This window comes from Amia ocellicauda, chromosome 17, assembly GCF_036373705.1.
Source record: "Amia ocellicauda isolate fAmiCal2 chromosome 17, fAmiCal2.hap1, whole genome shotgun sequence".
Classification (NCBI taxonomy): domain Eukaryota; kingdom Metazoa; phylum Chordata; class Actinopteri; order Amiiformes; family Amiidae; genus Amia; species Amia ocellicauda.
This window is the reverse complement of record NC_089866.1, coordinates 11243621-11264378: the sequence shown is the minus strand read 5'-3', so window position 1 is coordinate 11264378 and position 20758 is coordinate 11243621. Positions and strand designations below refer to the sequence as shown.

Here is a 20758-nt window from a genome sequence, read left to right as displayed (position 1 = left end):
TGCCTTTTGACGTTTTGCGTGGTTGCAGTCACGTTTCCCCGTCTACCTCGACTGTCATTGGAGGGAGAAAAGCATGGCGCCTCCCTATTTGATACCGTCGTCGGTTTGTGTGACGAAAATAGACACCACGCAAGGTCACGTATATGGCGGCACCCATGCGTTTAGGCTGAGTGACATTAGCTACAATCGGCATTCTCTCCATATAGACATTGAAGAACATATCAGGACACAAATTACAAAGAGTCAGTCAACGAGATTTCGACTGGTAATGCAGTGAATTATATGTGCAATTAAAAAAATGTTATGAAAGGTAGGCGTTGATTAATCGATTGCCATACAATTATAACTTTATTGAGCAGTGTAAGGACATCTCTCTCAGTAAGAGATGCTGCGAAGTCTGTCCAGGCTGTACGGGAGCTGCAGCGCCCCTCTCCCCTCGCCGTGCGACTGCCAGGCGGCTGTGGCAGCTCTGACCCGGCGCCTCCCCCGCCAGAGCAGCGCACCGACCTACTCCACTGCCACCTCGGGTAAGGAGCTGGACCACTGCTGTGTCCGATACACATTGCTTTGCATCTTTTTCTACTACCAATTTCTTTACATCTGTAGCAGCTGTGAATTATGATCAGAAAAGACACATTCTTGAAAAAATAAAATCAATCCTAGTTCTTTAATGTGAATGAATTAATCCACCGTGTCGCACGCAGTCTGCAGTGGCATTTGGTAATTTATATTACTCCAGATAAGGGGCTTGAAGTTATTTTATAGCATGTCTCTCTCCTTATCCGACAGGGAGGAGGAAATTCTACCAGGATGTCAGTATTACCCAAGGAGAAGGTATGTGGATATAGAGGCTTGTGCAGCCAGTCAGATTGCATAAGTCATTTGTGCTGTTATTCTGAAGAATGATGTACTTAGATGCTCTCTAGCCAATCAACATACCCATTCCCTGCACGTCTCTGTGTGATTTGCAACTCGTGCAGGTGGAGTGTATGAGATCAATCTGGACCGTAGGAAGCTGAAGACACCCGGGGGCAAGCTGTTCACCGTGCCCAATGAGGCCCTGGCGGTGGCCGTGGCCACAGAGTGGGACTTGCAGAAGGACACGCTCAAATTCTACACCATGCACCTGGTAGGAGATTAATCTCTCTCTGTCTCTTTTTGCTTGGAGTCCTGGGAAGTACAGTCATAAAACTTCCATGCTCATGTCATTGCTCTTGGCCGGGTCAATATAAGATTTACTTTGTGTAGCATTTTGAGATGTTTCAGATTGTATACAACCTTTATATCAGTCAGTACCTAATGTTGAGTATTTTGAGTGTTACATCACGTGGAGAAAACTTTCACCTAAGCAGATGTTAAGTTAAAATATTGCTTGCTCAAGTAAGTGCTTTTGGATGTCATCTGAGTAATTCTGTGCAGGTTAAACTTAAATGGATCCAACTGCTGCATCATAGGAAATATATCTCCATCCCTTTCTAATAGTAGAAATAATGTGTGCCGTCTCTCTCAGACTACTCTATGCAATACAGCCCTGGACAACCCCACACAGAGGAACAAGGAGCAACTGATCACAGCCGCCCTCAAATTCCTGGAGACTGACACCATCTGGTGAGGCGGGAGAGGGAGGGGATGTGGCGGCTGTACTGTTTGCTCAACATAAATTTGTGGTGCCTATGTACATAATGTCATATTAAACTGATTATAAAAATACTGCAATGAATGATGCACAAATGGTGTATTGTATCTTACCGCGATGCATCACGATTCATCAATACACGGTGAACCTAACGACCCCTGCAGGGAGGGCAGGTCCGGGCAGAGGGATGTTTCCCGGGCATTGTGTGACACTGTCGTCTGTCCGTTTCCACGCAGCTACAGAGTAGAGGAGCCTCAGCGCCTGGTGGAGCTCCAGAGAAACGAGTGGGACCCTGTGTTGGACTGGATAGAGAAGAGGTGGGTCTGACACGGCTGGGTGGCATCCCTTTGATCTGAAGGACATCACAAGCTGCAGCATTTGTGTGCGATCTTGATTCTGACCCAACCCACAAAAGTGAATTGAGTCACTCTTGCCTGACGCACATCTGGGATTCCCTCCACAGGTACAATGTTGAGATCGGCTCGTCCTCCAGTCTCTTGGGACCCAACATTCCTCAGGAGACCAAAGACACCTTCCGACAGCACCTGGCTTCCTACAATTTCTGGGCCCTGACAGGTACAGTTTCCACACATTCGGCACTGGATTCATGTCTCAGCCTTAAAACAGTCTGTTAATGACAGTAGGAACAGTTGGAAGCATTTAATTTAAGGATACTAGGAGCTGTGTTCTACAATATACATATCTTTATCTTCTTACAGATGTCCTAAGAAAGACAGCTTGTTTAGTGTGTGAGAGTGTGAAACTCTTTGTGTGTGAAAAGAAAATAGTAAGAGCCGTAAGGAGTAATGTTCAAGGCTCTGGATATTGGCTGATACCATGAGCGCTACATTCTCACTCCAGTCAGGTCAGACACCTCCAAATAGATGGCACTTCAGCCCACAAACTAATAGTAGCTGCCTGCCCTCCTGCTGTTGCACCACTGACAGTGAACAATGGCTCAATTCATATTCCTTCTGTCTATGTGTTCTCTGGCAGGCCTGGAGTTTGTGATTGCACAGCTGAAGTCAGTGGTGCTGTCCTTCGGGCTGATCGACAGACACCTGACGGTGGAGAAGGCGGTGTTGCTGTCTCGCCTGGAGGAGGAATACCAGGTACCCAGAGACACAGAGCCGCACCCATTTCATATTCTAAATTCTACGCTAAAACACCTGTGTTAGTATCGTTGTATGGCCCAAAGCCACTCTGCTTTGTGTCCTGCTGCAGATATATTACTCTCCAGATCCTCACTGTTCCCCAGGCCTGTCTTGTGTGATCAGATAAGAATTCATGCAATTTAGTTCATTTCTAGAACAGACCGATCTCCCTGTTGCCCTGGAGCTCGGGGGCAGTTTTATGAAGTCTCTTTCTGTCCTCAGATCCAACACTGGGGCAGTGTGGAGTGGGCCCATGATTACGACATGTTTGAGCTGTCTGCTCGAACGGCTGCAGGGACGCTGTTTGTGCACCTCTCCTCGGAGAGCTCCACCATCAAGCGCAAACTGCTACAGGACTGAGGCCTCAACACTGGCAGCAACCCCCGGATCACCGGCACCCCCCAGCGTAGCAGTGAGATCTTTACTAACCTCACACACACTGCTGTGAGGTCTGGATGAATACAGTAATCGTTTTGTAAACAAGGTGTTCACCCACTCTCTAGTGAGTGGGAAGAAAAATCAAGAATTCCTGGACTGACTCCTAATGGACTGATACCTGAAACACACCAAACTAGGGTGTTTTTTGTTTTTGTTTGTGCGTCACCATTAAAATATTAACTGCTACTTTTGTCTCTCATTAAAGGGTTATTCCATTAATTATCTTAGTCCTGAAGATGGCACTGTTGCATAAGTAAACAGGCTGAGCTGAATGGCAATGGCAGTGCCGGAGTCCCGGAGTCCAGTGAACAGTGTGGGGGAGTAGCAAGATCTGTGCTATTGCTATAACTGGAACTGTAATTTAAGAGCCAGCAGTTACTGGAGATTATAGGAAGCTACAATCTTGGTGGTTTGCAATTCCGGACAATTCTAATGACTGTAGGAGGTGTGTTTTCCAGCAGTTGCCATGCAATTGTGCAGACATGATTGCGTTTATAAATGTGTTTGGGGGTTTGTTTACCTCCCTGTGCTGTAAGTTTCCTGTAATGGAAGGCTTTCAACCAGACTGTGACATTGCTTGGTGACATCGACTGCGTGGCTGGATTTCTGTTAATTAAACTTGGAAGATAATTTCTTCATCTCCATAAAGGTTGGACTACATGGTAGTTTCTGAAATAAGGTGTCTGAAAGATATTTTAAATGAGGCATTTAAACAAAACAGCAACGAACACACTTTTTGTAAAAAAAACAACTTATGAAATGCAATTGTTTGCAGCTCCACTTCTCCGTCTATCTACAGTGTCTCCTGCAGCTCCAGGTCATCCAGCTGCTCTCTCAGGTAGTCAATGTATGTGTGAATCTCACTAATGCGCTTGCGGTTTCGCTCCACCTCATCGCTGTGGACCTGTGGACGCAGGAGAATGTATGTTTTAGACCTTTCTAGTGCAGAAGTGTGACAAAGGGGGGGCATACCATCAAGCGCCATTCAAGTGTGCTCCTTTGCGTTTGTGTAGAGCACTGCAGTCTGGTCTTGGGGTTCTAGTTATCTGCAAGTGGAAAACAACTCCCTAGAAATGACTCCCATTTATACCCGTCTCTTCGCAGACACTAAATCTGCACAGCAGTAGAGAAAGTCTCTGCAGAGCTCGGCTGTCTATTCTCAGGGGAGATAATGCTTGTATTGTGTTGCTGGACAACCAAAAAGCTCCCACAATAAATGCCCCAGGCCAGTCTGATCTCTGTGACTGGGAGCCTGTTAGCTTCTGGCCTGTGACAGCCTCAGACTGGCTGTGTCATTAGGAAGAAAAGAAGGCCAGTTATCCCATAGTGATTCTCTGTTCTCCGTTTGCTTGCCATTTATTGACTGAAGATCCCTCTGGAAGGTCACAAGTGAATCTGCAATATAGTTCTATTATATAACACAATACAGTGGCAGTTTGGATCCAAAATCCACATCACTGTGTGTAAGGAACTTGTGGGCCTGTGATTTGTGTCATTCTGGGGTGGTGTAAGTCCCCTGCATGGCTTTACCTTCTCGATCAGCGTGGTGCTCCAAGAGTTGATTTTGGTCATCAGTTCATCCTCCCGGTTGTCGATCTTTAGCAGGTGTGTGTCATGGGATGCACTGACTGCATTGATGACTGTGTCCTTATCCACCAGCAGCTGGGGGGAAAAGAAGGACAATTGCTTGATCAGCTAAACTAATAACAATTAACCCTTGTTTTAAGGGTTTAACAAAGTAACACAATTAAGGTCTTCTTTATGGGTCATCGGCTACGTTTAGGACTGGAGCCCAGGCACTGACCATACGGATGTCGTCAGACAGGTCCTCCACCAGCTCATTCTTGGCCACCTTCTCCAGGGTTGCCACTGCAATCTCTAGCAGCTTCTCGTGGTGGTTGTTCTCCAGGTCTCGGCACTGGGCGAATGTGAACTCCCAATAAGGAAGAGTGGATACAAGAAGGACTGTGGACCTAGAACCCCCACCGCCACTACTACTACTACTACTGCCACCTTCAACCACATTCACCAAAAGCAGTCAAATTCAGGACTGGCCAATTAGTCTCAGTGCAGCTCCTTCTGTACAACCAGCTCCTTAGGAAGCAGCCAAACAATGAATTGGCTGTTTTTGCCAAGATCCTGCATGGAAAAGGATCTGAAAGACTTTTCCCCCCATTAACTCCACACTGCCCATGTCCTTAGCCCAGCCCTTTCCTGCAGAAGTAGATAGTGAGAAAGGATATATACCCTGTACGGTCTCAATGAACCCAGACACCATATCAGAGATGTTCCGTTCAAAGTCCTTGACGATGTCCTAAAACACAAACACAGTGAGTGAGTCAGAGAGGTTTGTGTCTATAGCCAGACATGGAACATGGCTGTACTGTAAGTATCTCTAAATTCCATTAACAGCAACCCCTACACCCCATATATTCTGGCCCATCCTCCCCAGCACCCAATCATGTCCATACTGAACCAGCTGTCTATTCGTGCACCTTCCGCCTCACCTCCAGTTGGTCGACCAGCTGCAGCTCCAGGGTCATGAGGCAGTCGCACAGCTGAACAGTCTCCTCCACACACTGGGCCAGCCGCGTCACCAGCAGCTTTGGCTCAGTCATCTTTTGCAGCTCTCTGAACACCTGGGCAGCACAAGAGGGGAAACTTCACAGCAAGGGGTACCCTAGCTCAAGTCTTGGCAGATTTTAGAGGCCAACCCTTAAACCGTCAGTTCATAAAGACCTGGAAATCTTTCATTCAATTGAGTGATTCAACAGCTGTGATGGTAAATTAGATTTAGAAATCATTTGGAACTAACTAACACCTGAATACCCTTTAGCCGTTGAGGAGCAGATTGAACTTAATTGAACAAGCAACTCACTCAATTAATCACTAACATGTTCCCAGTCTTTAGAAACTGATGATTTGGGTGGGTTACCATTAAAACTACCTGGATGGGGATCTCCCTAACAAAAACAATATATTACTCTCCCAAAAAATAAATCTCAGAACACTATTAGACAACATACCTAGGTAATGTGGAGTTACCTGGGAAGGCCTGCCATGTGGGCACAGGTTGGGACATCAGTCCAGAAATCCATTTAATAAAATTGTTACAGTATGTTATAATTGGGAGCTGCATCATTCAAACTGCAAGTTTGTGAGTGGCGGCCTTGTAGTGTAATAAGAAGCGGTGCTACCAAAGCTGGGTAGGCATTGGCAGAGCTGCCGATTCATCTGCGACCCTGCACAAACCTCCAATGGTACAAAATATATGACTCTCAGATGCAGAAAGGGAGGGGAGGAAGTTACAACCATTTAAAAGAAAAAACTGAAGTACCAAGAATTAGTAGATTAAAACAAAATACATGTGAGAAACATGTTCCGAGTTATTCACGCAGAAGATTTGTCTTTTGAGAGGCCACGTACATGAAAGGCGTTTAGTGGCATAAACCTTCTTGGGCAGCTTTTACCTTCTGGGATTTTCCTTTTAACCGTCTCTCAGGGGGGATAAGTATTACAATTCCTTGCTGACAGCGGCCCTACTGAGGAGGATGAGGAAACTGTTCTTGAAGGTGCTGCGGTAAGAGGATTTGCCCGCATCGCTTCTCTTAATTGGATTTAAAAGCAAAACTCAATGAATGCGTTAAGCTTATACATACCCTTAATTAAGCAGTGATGAATTTGGATGTGACCCCAACATAAAGCCTCAGTCTATGTTGAGGGGTGAGGAGGGAATAATTGGCCTTTTATTTGGGTGTGAGCTGTTGCAAGCTTTATCAGCAGTAACTGCAGAAGATCTATGTTTTCTGGCTTCAAATCAATTCTCTACAGTCTTGATATGGAGTATCAGTAACAATAGGCTGGAAAAAAAGTGTGTGCTATCTCATGCTTCTGTGTCTAGTGGTTCTCTCATGCACAAACATATAAATATGCTGTGCTGATTTGCTTTTATCAGAGCTCTTGCAGGTAACGCTTGCTCCTGAACGCACTGTATCGAATACCTCTGGGACTTTTCTTCGCTGGCTCCTGTTTTTTTTTGGTTTTCCGAGCAATCAACTTCAATTTACAATTTCATCTCCGTCCCAGAGCGGATGTCTGATTTATTGTCGGCAGCCTGGGGTCGCTATGGCAGCTGCTGAGGTTTCCCGTTGGTATAGCAACCCTGGGCTGCAGGCGCTCTCTGGTTACCCGCAGCAGATTGGCCCAGGCCTGGCTGATGCAAAGATGGGCTGACAAATGAGCTCTTCTCGATGGAGAGGAGAGGAAGTGAGGTGCCTGATGCCAGCTCATAGGGTACAGAATTATTCCAAGTTCACAGATATCTGATGAGTAGATCCATTTATTTTATTTCTTTATTTTGCAGAATTATAATTATTTTAAGGACTCCCAAGTGGTGCATCCAGTACAGGAGACTAGAATGCATTCTATAGCTTGAGCTTGACATTTGTATTTATTCTTTTATTTTCAAATCACTACTTGCTTTTAAATCTGAACTGGTTGTTGTTTATGTCTTTGGTAATGTAATAGTTCTGGGCGGCAGTGTTGAGTAGTGGTCAGGGCTCTGCATTCTGGAGTGGAGGGCTGTGGGTTCAGTCTCAGGTGGGGGACACTGCTGTTGTACCCTTGAGCATGGGACTGTACTTAGATTGCTCCAATACAACCGCAGCTGTATGAATTGGTAATTGTATGTAAAAACAAACAATAAGGGTGTCTACTAAGAAATGTAATAATAAATGACTAGGCAGTGTGGGCACACAAATAGCAGGTGGCTTTGACATCATATGTTTCTTTTATTGCTCCTGGACAAGCGTGCGGTTGTAATGGTGATCTGGGTTCAATAACTAGTGATTCAACAGAAGAAGAGGAGGTGACAAGATGCTCAAATCCAAACTGAAGGGTTCTGTTAAAGTGTGTGTGTTCCCTGCCCTTTGCAGTCTCTCCCCTTCCCTGACGCACCTCTTGCCTCTCCTTCTCGAAAGTGCTCACTTTCAATGCCGCCCTCTCTTGGTTGTTGCTCACAGCCTCGCCCATGCAACTGAAGAAGGCGCTGACCTCATCCTCCCTCCTCTCGTGCTGCTCCAGCCCCAGCGTGAACACCTGCTGACACAGTGCTACAAACTGGCTGCTGTAGGTGAGCGGTGGTTAAGGAGGGTCACTGAAGCCAGGGGCAGATTTCCTGAAAGAAAACCTTTAATCATACTTAACAAGAATGAAAATTGGGTTCCTTGTTCTGCTGTAACCCATTTATATGGGGGGGGGTACAGGATAAGCTAAACTTGGATAAAATGTCCGGGGCTGTCCCCCCACAGAATGACTGCACTGTGTATGGGAAACAAAATGTATGAAAGGATATGATTCCAGTAGCTGGGCCACTCCAGGTAGGTAGGCTAGCTTGGCAGCTTCTGTGTCTTCAGCATACATGCTGTCAAACAGAGATGGACCATTCAGGAACTCCACATAGGCGGCCTGTTACAGAAAGAACCACAGCAACCATCAGACAGTGTTATCATCAGCAGCGGTAGAAGTCACAGTAGTATTTCTATTACGGTGTGATCAAGGCCTACAGTTTACACAAGCTGGATTTGTTTTGGTTCAGCTGAATTACGGATGTAATATTGATATTTGATTTGGCATGTTAATTGTATAGGCGGGCAGAGAGTTCCTGCATCTGAGGATACCTTGTGCAGCTGCAGCTCCTCCTCCTGCCTGTGCCGCTCCTCCTGCCCCTGCTGCTCCAGGGCCTCATTTTGTCTCAGCTCCTCGATGGCGTACTGGTACTGCACGCTGGCCACCTCGCGCTGCGCCAACCATAGTAAAATGGCAGCACTCGTAATCACATCACTGTACACTCACGGCACCCACAATCTCTTCCTAGCTTGTCTTCCTGGCCGATTTGGTTCCCATTCTGTCTGCTTCATTCCTGTCTCGAACAGGAATGGGCAACTCCAGTACTCAAGGCTGGGATTGCTGCAGGGTCTGTAAGTACCTATCAAACTGCAAATTACTAAGACCTGGAGTCAACAGAGGAATTAGGACGCCTTGAAGACCAGAATTGCCTAACCTCGGTCTAGCCTATATTGACGGGTACTTATGGCAGGGGTAGTTTGCTTTAATCATGGAGAACTCAAAGGTCTCTTCTGCAGTGTATTCAGTAAGGCCCTGGATTTAAACCTCAGAGCTGAAAGGCTGCTCCTCGAACTGGGGGTGGGGGGAATTTGTATATTTTTTAGAGCTGGTGGGAAGTGACATCAACACGGTAAAAGGCTCATATACACAAAGCTATTATCCAGTATGTTGTCGCTTCATTTCACTTTCACCTTAAATGTTTTTGCTATATAAGAGAGCTGCACTAAGTTTCTCAACATACTTCCAAGTCTATGCATTAAGGGAAAATCATACAGATTTAAAACTTTTAAGTTATTCAAAACTTATGGCATTTTATCTATCTGGCAACAAGCCCTTAAAAAATCTAATGACCAAGTGAGTTTGGGTGGAAGGTGCCATTTGTTTAAGGTATTTAGTGACTGATGATTAAGAATAACCTATAACCCACAGTACAGTGGCTGCTTGAATATATAGCGGCAACAGTAGGTCAAATCTTTTCACTGAGTTCTGTATGTAGGAAGACAGAACGGCAGTGGCCTAGGGCTCTTCTGTGCGGGTGACTCACTGTGTTGTCGTCCAGCAGCCTGTAGTCCAGGTAGACCAGCTCAGGCAAGTAGGCTGCGATGAAGATTTTGTAGCGCTCGTCTTTGTGGATGGGGTTGCCAGCCAGGTTCAGAGTACGTAGCCTTTTAAACTTGCGCAGGTAAACTGCCTGCAGAACACAGTAGCAGCATAACATGGAAAAGTGAGGTGGAGGAGGCCGCGGATGTGTGGGAAGAATGTTTGTCATTCACACAAAACTGAATTCCGTTTTTTGGTTTTGGATGAGAATGCTCTCTCTCCCACAACTGCCCCTGTATGTGCTACTGTCTCGATCATGTGGCAAAGTATGTCCCAGAGATACGGGTCAATCCACTCTTTCAGTCTCAATCTAGTTTTTCGTAGTGACTGATTTCCCAGAACTTTGCTTCAGCTTTCTGCAGAATCAGATTTCTGTTTGACATTTTATTTAGCGGTGTGGTGTGACCCAGAGCAGACTGTTTTCATGTCCTGTACATGGTACATATGTCAACTGTGGATGCTACATGGCTCTGCATTACAGCTAACACTTCTGTATGTTCATATTTACAGATATTCACTCTTGACATAAACATATATATTGTGTAGTGAATACTTCAATTGCCAAGGACTGTGGTAAGTTACGATCATATTTTTCCTGCCGCTGTATAGGTGTGTGTGAGATGCGTATCAGTGGTGGAGGCTCTCACATTGTCCAGCTGGGCCAGGAAGTTATTTCCAAGGGAGAGGACCTGCAGCTGCTGAAGATTGTCCATGTTTTCGATGACAGAGATCCGGTTGTTATACAAACTCAGATCCCGCAGTTTCTCCAGCGATTCCAGTCCCTCGATTACCTCGATGTTGTTGAATGACAGGTCTGAGAGAGAGAGAGAGACATAGAGAGAGGGAGCGAGGGACAGTCAGCTGGTTAAAGTCACTGCGGTGCACTTTTATCGTCTCCTTGGATAAAAATAAGGGAGACATGGACTAAGCGTAAAATTCAAATAAATCTATGAAAATTCCCTGTCTTATTTCTCGCTGGTTTAGGATTGCAATGCTAACCTTACACACTGACATCTGCAAGAAATCTTTACAGATGGTGACCTTACACTTCAGAGTATGTCCTCCTGTGGCTTTTTATTGACCTTTGTTCATTCATCTTGTCTTAAGGTATTACCAAAACAAACAAAGAACGTCAGATGAAATACAGAGTACTATACCAAGATATCTAGTCCTCATGAAGCTGTTCAGTCAGGATTTTTGTTGCACCTCTTTCCCTACCCAAATGATTGATACATTCCTAATTATTATTATTATTATTACCCAGCCACACTAGGTTGCGCAGGCTGTCTAGTCCTTCGATCTTCTCGATGATGTTGTTGTCCAGCTGCAGTTTGGTAAGATTGGTGAATTGCCACAAGTGGTCAATCTTCAGGATGTCTGTAGAAAGACGGACAGATGCCAAAAAACATAGCTTCCTTTCCCCAACTTGATATAGCTCCCCTCCCCAAAACACACACATTATAACTAATTTGCTATTTCAGACGTCTATGAATTGTGAGCCTGTGTTCTCCCTCTTCCTGGCAGAGTGTTATACTCACTCTTATAGTCCAGGCGCAGCTGGTGCACCTCTCTGAACTCGATGCCCTCCTCCTTGGCAATGTGGCCGGCCCGGTTCTGAGGGCCCTGCTCCTCCACAGCCCTCTGCAGCATCTCCTCATCCACCACACTGGGCTCCACTGTGTCGTACATCTGGCTCATACTGCTACTGTTACCTCTACCGCTGCTGTCCACAACTCACACTAGCAGAAAGGAAATTATTGGGAGAGTATCAGCAAGAAAGAAAATAAACAACTGAGGAACTGTGACTTAAGATTATATAAAAAAAATAAGGTTTGGGTCCATGCAATCCTTTTTATTTAATTTAAGGGAGACCACTCTTACATTTGACCAACACCCATCGCAAAAAGGGTATAGTTTCACCAAGGATTATTTGTCTCTCTCCATAGAAACCTTATTATAATCCCCATCCTTCTGACTACCGATGGGTTGGCACTGTAATGAGGGAGGACTGTAAAGAAATCCCTTAACCATACAGCTCTGGGACAAGCTATGGATTAGAAAAGCCTAAACCCAAATTAATTCTCATTTCAAGGGTATTTTTAACATTGACTTTTGAGAATGGACAGCACATCCTGTGACACTTGTTGCCTTTTGAAGGATGGCCATTTTACAATGAGCCCCATGCCAATTAGGAGCCAGGCTCTGAGGCCTGACTGACCCGGTGAAATATTAATACTGTGCAGGTAACAGAATGCTCAGAAACCGCAGCTGCTCTGCCAACTGAGAGACCATAGCAGCATCCCCAGGGTCCTACTGCCACAACGCCCGCCTGGTCTGATAAACAGACTTGCAAAGTAAGAAACCGCACTGTGCCAGGCTACATGCATCTCTTTCATCCACTATCTGACACTGAAGTGTATAGCAGATGGAGGTGGGGCGTGACACTAGATTGGGCTTTAAAGGAGATCTCTTGCTTGCAGAGTCAGAGAGTCAGATTTGTATTTTTCTTATATTGTTCTTGCTCTACTATGACTTATATACTAATAAATTACCACATTGGAGTAAATACAATTGTAGCACTACATAAACAGTTAATGTTGGTATAGATGTATAATAATAATAATACAGTTGTTAGTAGTAATAATAATGCTCACACTGTAGCATCCTCGGTTTGTTGTAACTTTATTCTTCAGCATTTTCAAACAAAACGGATTAAACAGAAACACATTTAAAATTTAATAAGTTAGGTTTAAGTTATTATCCGTGGTATTTTACATAATTACATACTATTTACAACTTTGGTTTCTTAACCAAAAAAACTACGCAAGCTGTGATTTGTTGTAGTAATATAAATAATATAAATATAAAACGAGCAATAACAGACTCACCCCTTACTTCTTAATGTCTGACCCGCCTACACCCATAGACTCTCTTCGCGTTGCTTAGCAACAACCAAGCTGACATGGTGAATATTTTTTTTAATAAAAATAATATATTAAAGACTTTGACTTCGCAAAAGCCCCTTTCGCAAATTGTCGATCAAATTTCAGTTCAAAGAAAATATACATTTATTTAAGTATTAAACCGATAGCATGATTGACGTGGTCCAAGGCCAATAATTAAGCATCAATGCATCTGCAAAAAAGCAGGTCTAAAATACACCAATCGGGATCGAGGTTTACAACACACCGAACCAATCAGAGCGAAGGATTTAGAATGGAATCAGGGGTGAACAGCCAATCAGAAAAGCCCTAAATCGGTGGTTCGCCTCACAAAACCAATGAAATCCGTCTTTTGGGAAAACTGGCAGTGCATTCACCAACCATCCTCTTCTAGGGGCGGGGTCTTGTTTCGTTTGGCTCCTGATTGACGTCTGATATATCCAATCAAAGGGAGATATCACAGCTTTTGCCCAATCATCTGCTCCCGTAGGTGGGGCCTGGTGGTGTTCTCTGTTCCAGTGAGTGTCAGTCAGTACGGATTGTTTGTTGTCATCAAGATGGAGTTTTTATTGGGAAACCCATATAGCACTCCTGTAGGGCAATGCATAGGTAAGTACGGATTTGTTTAGAATTTTGTTTAAAATATAACACGAATGCAGCTAAGGATTAATATGTATTTTGTTGTTTCGTTTGTCATGCGTGTTGGGTGTCTCTCGCACAGTAACTAATTTAATTGTCCTGTCTGTCCTGGCTCAGTAACAGACTGTCTGTTAGGCTAGTTCACATTATTTTCACTTGGACTTGAAATGGAAGGGCTAAGGTTCAAATCACTGGACTGTCTCGCGTTTTTCCATAAAAACCACGCTCCTGAACTCAATATATTTATATAATTTTCAGTGTCATCCGTTTTTGTTTATATATATTTCCAATAGAAAAATGGTGGAAGAAAAACATAAACGTGTATCTGTGTATGTGTGTGTGTGTGTGTGTTCACAAAGTGTTTCAACGTTTCAATCCAAATCCATTTAAAAATTTATATATATATATTGACAAAGTAGTTGATCGAAGCACGGTTTCCAAAAGGGTTGGCACTGTCCCTCACAGACGCAAAGGACGTCGGATAAGTTGTGCTTCCTGTCAAACTCAGTCCCCCACTACTCCACAGAACGGCATATCGTTGTTTGTCAATTAATTAATTAAATGAACTGAAAGAAACCCAATCCAAGTCCTGCAGTGCCACTATAGACAGAGAGCACCTACTCTGCTCTCCAAGCAGGCAGCTGACGGTGCAGTCTGCTCCCTTTTTAATCGTTGATGCTGATCTGGAGAGACCTGGCACCAGCAAATGCATGCCCAGGGCTGAGACCCCTACTTGCTTTTGAAAACATAGAGATCCTTTAGATCAGGAGTGGGGTTAATATGTTGTGTCTTTTAATTCAAGTCTCACTGTATTTGACCTGTCTGACTCTTCTTTGCCTTTGTCTTTTGACTTTTCTGAGGTATCTCGTCCCTTCCTTCCTGAGCTGGTGGTTACTTAACAGTTGCGGTTATAATAATAATATTATGTAAAGTTTCACTCTCAGTGCAGTACTTGGTTCATTTTTGCCAAATCTGGTGCACTGTTTACAAAACAAAACCATCAGTGTCCTTGGTTAGGTCTCTAAAATTGCAGTCTCAGATTGTCCTGCTTGAGACAATTCAAGCCCTTACAGTAACACTTTGTGGCCTTTCTGCCTTGTTCTTAATTTTCCAGACACCCCCTCCCCTCTATATACTATAAAGACTAACCCTGCCCTGAGAGAGATTATTGGCTTATTTTCTCTTTGGCAGCATGATAACTAGGTAAATAGTTGGAATCTGTAGTGGTTACAAAATACTTGTCACTTAATCATCCACATAGTCTCCCTGAACAGTGCCCTAATCTAATGCAAGTAAACCATCCTCTGCCAGACTGCGATTGCACTCTTTGCATAAATTCAAAAACGCAATTGATCTGACACGTGGGTTGTGGTCAGATTTTAACCGCACCGTAAGGGTCATCTCTGCTGTTTGAGAGTCAGACTTGAGGCAGGTGATGCCTGTTTGATTGGCTTTGAATGCCCAGTGCCTGTGACTCTGGCTTGAAAAGGTCAGACAGCTTCTTTTTTGCATTCACAGGCTGCGAGTTCTTCACACTGTGCACCGATCCAAGCTCCAGAACCAATTTTGTGCACGACCGGTTTTCATTTTGACTGTTTTTTGTGTAGCCCGAGCTGGCTGCTTGAATGCATTCCAGACTTTTTCCCCCCTCTCTCTCGCTCTCTCTCTGCTGCTCCTGAAGTGTTTTGTGAGACAGTGCAGATAACAGACTGGCAGGTCGTTGTGGCTCTGATTAGTCTGGGTACAGCAGTGTTGGTACAACAAGGCTGGACTCAAACAAGGTGATCACGAGTGAATATAGGATTGGCATTGTTATAAAAGGAACATAGTTAGTTATACCTGACTGGGTAGCCAACCACCCCAATGACTGGTAACAATCAACTTCCAGCACTACTTTAAGATCAACTATGAAAGGAGGACCGGATATCACAAGTGGAAGTCTGGTGCATTTCGTAGTGAATATAGCAGCCCCCTCTTTACATAAAGAGTTGATGGGGTCTGGAGCATACTAGCTCAGCCAGTTTAGACAGAGCCTTTCAGGTAATCGCTAGATGAACTTCAGGGGTCGTCAGTTACTGTCTCTGCTACAACCAAACATACAATATTAGCATAATGGCCTATCCAAGCCAAAAATAAATATGAAACTGAGCCTCAGGTTACATCGGACTTTATGATAAAGCTGTTGCGCCATGCTGGCTCTTCACCTAGCCTGAATGCTTCCTGGTTTCTATAGCTGGTTAGATTCAATATACTGGTTAATCTGTAAGTATATATTCAGATCGTAAGACAATGTTGTACATCTGGCTGCTTGTAAACTTGTTTATTTTTAAATGTTACAGGCAGTGGGCAGCCACCTCACTTTCTCTTTTTCTTGACCATCAGTTCCTATTAACACATGCGGTTTCGTGTGCTGCCATTCCAGATTGGTACACAGCAGCTGCTTAGCAAAGCCACACTGATATTTTATTTTTCACTCTTAGGCATCAGGTGATAACCTTGCGTAATTTCCGACTGTTGCCTGTCCAGAGTCTCCACAAGAGATGGACTTGAGGCAGATGTGCTTGAAGGAAAGGGTTTAGTTTATCCCATTTTTACCACTGCCGGAGTGTTCGTGTATACAGCTCCTTACATGTATGTGCCTATGGTTATCTCAGGCAGCAAGTCATTGAAAGTGTTCTTTATGGGTAGTTCACTGGGGTTCACGCCATTCCTGAGTATGTGTAATACTTAAACAAGCAGAACAGAATTGCGCACAAAGTTCACAATTGTGGTCTTGAGTCATGTCAATTGCGAAAATGCTGTCCTGTGCTGGAGTAGAGGAAACATTGACTTGAAAGCACATGAATTGCAATCAACAAAATAATGACAACAGAAAACACTTTTTATCTCTCTCTCTCTGTCTGTCTGTAGGCCACATGCAGGTGAGCTTCAGAGTTGCAAATCTGGAAGCGAAAAGAATAAATGAAAAATCATGATTTCACATGCTGCTTTTTAACCCATCTTCTTGTTCCCCCTTCCCTGTGTGCACTCAGCATCTGCAAACATGTCCCCGCCGACGTCGGGTGTTTACCAGTTTAAATGCTAACCCACCCTTTCTACCATAACTTCAGCACTGAGTCACTATGGAGATGGCAACTCACCAGAAGAAGCGGAAGGTTATTTAAGGACCAGATTGAAGCGCTTTTTTAAATTCAGCTTTTCCCCTCTGTGGCTTTCTGTGGGCAGTGGAGTCTGGTCATTGTAGAGTATGTTCCTATACTACAAATGTGCAGTCCTATAATATGCAGTTGTAATTGTTATGGTCATTGGTTGATTTCACTGCCAGAGCGGTTTCTGTTTGGTAGAGCAGTCACAGTTCCTCGTTCAGGGGCACAGTCTCAGCTGGAGTTTTGAGCAACCCACGTGTTACAAGCCCGGGGTCCTAACTGTGACTCTCATTTGCTACACCTCTAGTTAAGTTGCTGTATAATAGGTACAGTCTGACCAGATGTGTCTTAAGTAATCAATGGAAGCTGGTCAGGGACTGTCGGTATAAAGACGCAGTATAGTGGCGTAGTGCTGAAGCGGTAGAGACTCTGACGCCATTCATAAAACATTTACCATCCTGCCAAGTTTTCCAGTGAGAATTCAGAATGGATAACTGAGGCCTGCCAAAGACTGTTTCTGGGTCAGAATCCATAGGCATGATGCAGGTTTCACAATGTAACATTGGTTTTGGTTTTCAAAACAGTGCAGCTCACTTCTCGTAAGAAGAAGTCTTCATGAAGTTTTTTTTTCCCCCCCACTGACAATTGATGTATGTTGTCTATAGAAACATGAGGCACTGCTTTCAGTCATACTGGCTCAGGCCCAGATATTTCTATTACTCATTTATTTGTCCGTCACCTTTTTTTCCAGGCTGATAAGTCTCCAAAACAACTCTTGTATTATAAACTCTTAAAATATCACATTATACAAATATTATAATGACCTATAATGAAAAGTTATTATATGTGCAGTTTGTTATTAGGTGACTCGTTTGATAGTGTGAATTTAACTATAGCCGACTTATTGATTTAATGATTAAAAATATATATACAATTAGGTCCATAAATATTTGGACACAGTGTATCAGTGACACAATTGTCATAATTTTGGCTCTATATGCCACCGCAATGGATTTGAAAGGGAACGATCAAGAAGTCCTTTAAGTGTAGGCTTTCATCTTTCATTTGAGGGTAGTTACATCCAAATTGGGTGAACTGTGTAGGAATTACACCCATTTTATATGTGGCCCCCCCAGTTTTAGGGGCTCAAAAGTATTTGGACAAACTAACATAATCATGAATTTAATTGTGAGTTTCAGTACTTGGTTGCAAATCCTTTGCAGTCAATGACTGCCTGATGGCTGGAACCCATAGACATCACCAGATGCTGGGTTTCTTCCCTGGTGGTGCTCTGGCAGGCTTGTACTGCAGTTGTCTTAAGTTCCTGCTTGTGTTTGGGATGTTTTGCTTTCAGCTTTGCCTTAGAAATCAAAACAAACCAATTGGAGAGATAGCAAAAGCATTAGGCGTTGCCAAATCAACTATTTGGTACATTCAGAAAGAACGCACTGGTGAGCTCAGGAACACCAAAAGTCCCAGAACACCATGGAAAACAACTGTGGTGGATGACAGAATAATTCTTTCCCTGGTGAAGAAAAACCCCTTCACAACAGTTGGCCAGAACACCCTCCAGGAGGTAGGCGTATCTGTGTCAAAGCCAACAATCAATAGAAGGCTTCACCTGCGTAAATACAGAGGGTTTACCACAAGATGTAAACCATTGGTAAACCCCCAAAACCGGAAGACCACATTAGAGTTTGCCAAAAAACATCTAAAGAACCCTGTACAGTTCTGGAACAACATCCTATGGACAGATGAGACAAAGATCAACTTGTACCAGAATGATGGGAAGAGACGATTATGGAGAAGGGAAGGAACTGCTCATGATCCGAAGCATACCACCTCATCTGTGAAGCATGTTATGGCATGGGCATGTATGGCTGCCAATGGAACTGGTTCCCTTGTATTTATTGATGATGTGACTGTTGACAAAAGCAGCAGGATTAATTCTGAAGAGTTTAGGGCTATATTATCTCCTCAGATTCAGCCAAATGCTTCAAAACTCATTGGACGGCGCTTCTCAGTGCAGATGGACAATGACCCGAAACATACTGCGAAATCAACCCAAGATGTTTTTAAGGTGAAGAAGTGGAATGTTCTGTAATGGCCAGGTCAGTCACCTGACCTGAATCCAATTGAGCAGCATTTCACTTGCTGAAGGCAAAACGCCCCAAGAACAAGCAGGAACTAAAGACAGCTGCAGTGCAGGCCTGGCAGAGCATCACCAGGGAAGAAACCCAGCATCTGGTGATGTCTATGGGTTCCAGACTTCAAAAGGATTTGCAACGAAGTATTGAAACTCACAATTTAATTCATGATTGTTCATTTGTCCAAATACTTTTGAGCACCTAAAATTGGGGGGACCACATATAAAATGGGTGTAATTCCTACAATGTTCACCCAATTTGGGTGTAACTACCCTCAAATTGAAGACAAAAGTCTACACTTAAAGCAAAGATTGTTTCCTTTCAAATACATTGTGGTGGCGTACAGAGCCAAAATGATGACAATTGTGCCACTGTCCAAATATCCTAGCTGTCCACTGTCCTAGCCTAATCTTTGTGTTAGAGACGAAAAATAGACTATATGCATACAGCATCAAATCTCAAGGCGTGTTAGCCTATACATTATCTGCTAAACTGACATACTGTTTTATTAGTTAAAGTATTTTATATCACATGACAAAGTGATATACTCTACCACAGGGATTGGATAAGGCAATCAGGGAGATAAAGCAGTGTGTTTGTGTGGGATCGGCCGTGTAGCAGAAGTAGGTTGGCAATCCAGGGGGTTTGCTTTTCGAATGGTCTAATTGCAGTTCCTAATGATCGAAGTGGGCCCGCCTGGGAAGTTTAATTGGGGAATCGCCATAGGATGAGCCGAGCTTGGGGAAGGAGGAGCTGGGGCAGGCAGTGATCTCATGGCTCTCGTGCTGTGGCCTGCTGCCCAGGGCCTTTCAACACCGCCCCCCTCCTCCTGGGTTGTCAAACTGCATTATTCTCTCCCCATGGCTTCCGAGACCTTTTCAGCACAGGGCTAGTGAAACGTGAAGGCGGCTGTAATTGACTCCCCCCACCCCCACCCCCCCTACCCTGGCCGGGGTTTTACACAAGCGCATGTGTGTAGAAGCTGGACAGTGTGACGGTGAGAGCTGCTGTTTCTATCTGCAGATAAGGGGCTTGTGACAAGTTTTACAAAACACCTTAAGAGAAGATATTTTGTGTGCTCCCAAATATCTTCGGCCCTGTTTTCCTGTATGATCGTGCAGTTGGTGCTTGTGAAGTACCAGGCTCTGTCAAGACAGTAAACAGTGAACTCTCAGCATGGCATGGGAAATGTCATTGAACTCCTCTTTATGATTGCTGATACTATATCCTGCCTCTTGAGTGAGGGAATGGGAAAGATCTGTGCATTTGGCTGTGGGGGGGGTGGTGGAAAGGTCAGGTTAGACGGAACAGGAAAGCTGAACATGTCGGGAAGGGGTGGGATAGCTCTCCTCTGTGCTCATATGGAATACATACAATCATTATCACTATGTAGAAGTCCTAAAGGTAGATGTATAGTGACGACCATATTTTGCATCCCAATCCAGAGTGTACTACAGTACTAACCAACCAAGAAGTCTTCATGCGTGTGTCTGTTTCAACCTCTTAAACCAAAACATCTACTAAGTAGGATTTCTGTTACTACTACAGAACTTAAACTGGGACACATTGTATACAAGTTTGACTAAGCGCACTGGGTTATATTTCAAGAAATCTAAAAAGATTGAAGTTCTGTAGTGCTGGGGGCAGAATAAAAGTTAAAATAAATCAGAAATTGTGAAATTGAAGTGTTGTGTTGTTTTATTAATGCTGCAGTCTACAGTTACCTGCACACAATGAGAGTTGTGCTGCGAGTGGGATGTTGTTATTCTGCACTGTAAGGTCACGTACTTGTCCACAGAAGTAGGCTGTGAGAACTGAAAGCTTTGATCTTAAAAAGAAAGGTAAAAAAAGGGCAGGGAGGAGGGAGGGAGGGGAAAGCAAAACGGAAAAATTCCTCTGGCTGTTTTGGCCAAAGGGAGTTGTGTGTTTA

The 20758-nt window shown here is 44.1% G+C and overlaps 3 protein-coding genes across 9 annotated transcripts in view; 2 read left to right on the top strand and 1 right to left on the bottom strand.

Annotated features, from left to right (window-relative positions):
- The first annotated feature begins 118 nt into the window (after window positions 1-118).
- On the top strand, window positions 119-3414 carry atpaf2 (ATP synthase mitochondrial F1 complex assembly factor 2). 2 transcript variants are annotated; one of them, XM_066690196.1, is made up of 9 exons: window positions 119-265; window positions 360-527; window positions 790-834; window positions 981-1129; window positions 1511-1608; window positions 1873-1953; window positions 2100-2212; window positions 2633-2748; window positions 3013-3414. In XM_066690196.1, the coding sequence occupies exons 2-9, from the start codon at window positions 386-388 to the stop codon at window positions 3148-3150; spliced, it is 882 nt and encodes a 293-aa protein (XP_066546293.1). In that variant the 5' UTR covers window positions 119-265; window positions 360-385; the 3' UTR covers window positions 3151-3414. The 2 variants fall into 2 exon arrangements, with proteins under 2 accessions (XP_066546293.1, XP_066546292.1); XM_066690195.1 differs by having other exon boundaries at window positions 119-527.
- Window positions 3415-3606: 192 nt separating this feature from the next.
- drc3 (dynein regulatory complex subunit 3) lies at window positions 3607-12960 on the bottom strand. The gene is made up of 13 exons (XM_066690198.1): window positions 12843-12960; window positions 11493-11693; window positions 11215-11331; window positions 10602-10768; window positions 9899-10045; window positions 8907-9026; window positions 8582-8694; window positions 8185-8359; window positions 5736-5867; window positions 5472-5542; window positions 5033-5156; window positions 4759-4890; window positions 3607-4132 (listed from the first exon to the last, which is right to left on the bottom strand). The coding sequence occupies exons 2-13, from the start codon at window positions 11650-11652 to the stop codon at window positions 4022-4024; spliced, it is 1569 nt and encodes a 522-aa protein (XP_066546295.1). The 5' UTR covers window positions 11653-11693; window positions 12843-12960; the 3' UTR covers window positions 3607-4021.
- A 443-nt stretch (window positions 12961-13403) lies between these two features.
- The window catches only part of tom1l2a (target of myb1 like 2 membrane trafficking protein a), a 40785-nt gene continuing 33430 nt past the window's right edge, over window positions 13404-20758 (top strand). For all 6 annotated transcript variants that reach the window (XM_066690234.1, XM_066690232.1, XM_066690230.1 and 3 more), the window contains exon 1: window positions 13404-13505. In XM_066690234.1, coding sequence (XP_066546331.1) covers window positions 13454-13505 — 52 coding nt within the window. In that variant the 5' untranslated portion in view covers window positions 13404-13453. The remainder of the gene's footprint in view (window positions 13506-20758) is intronic.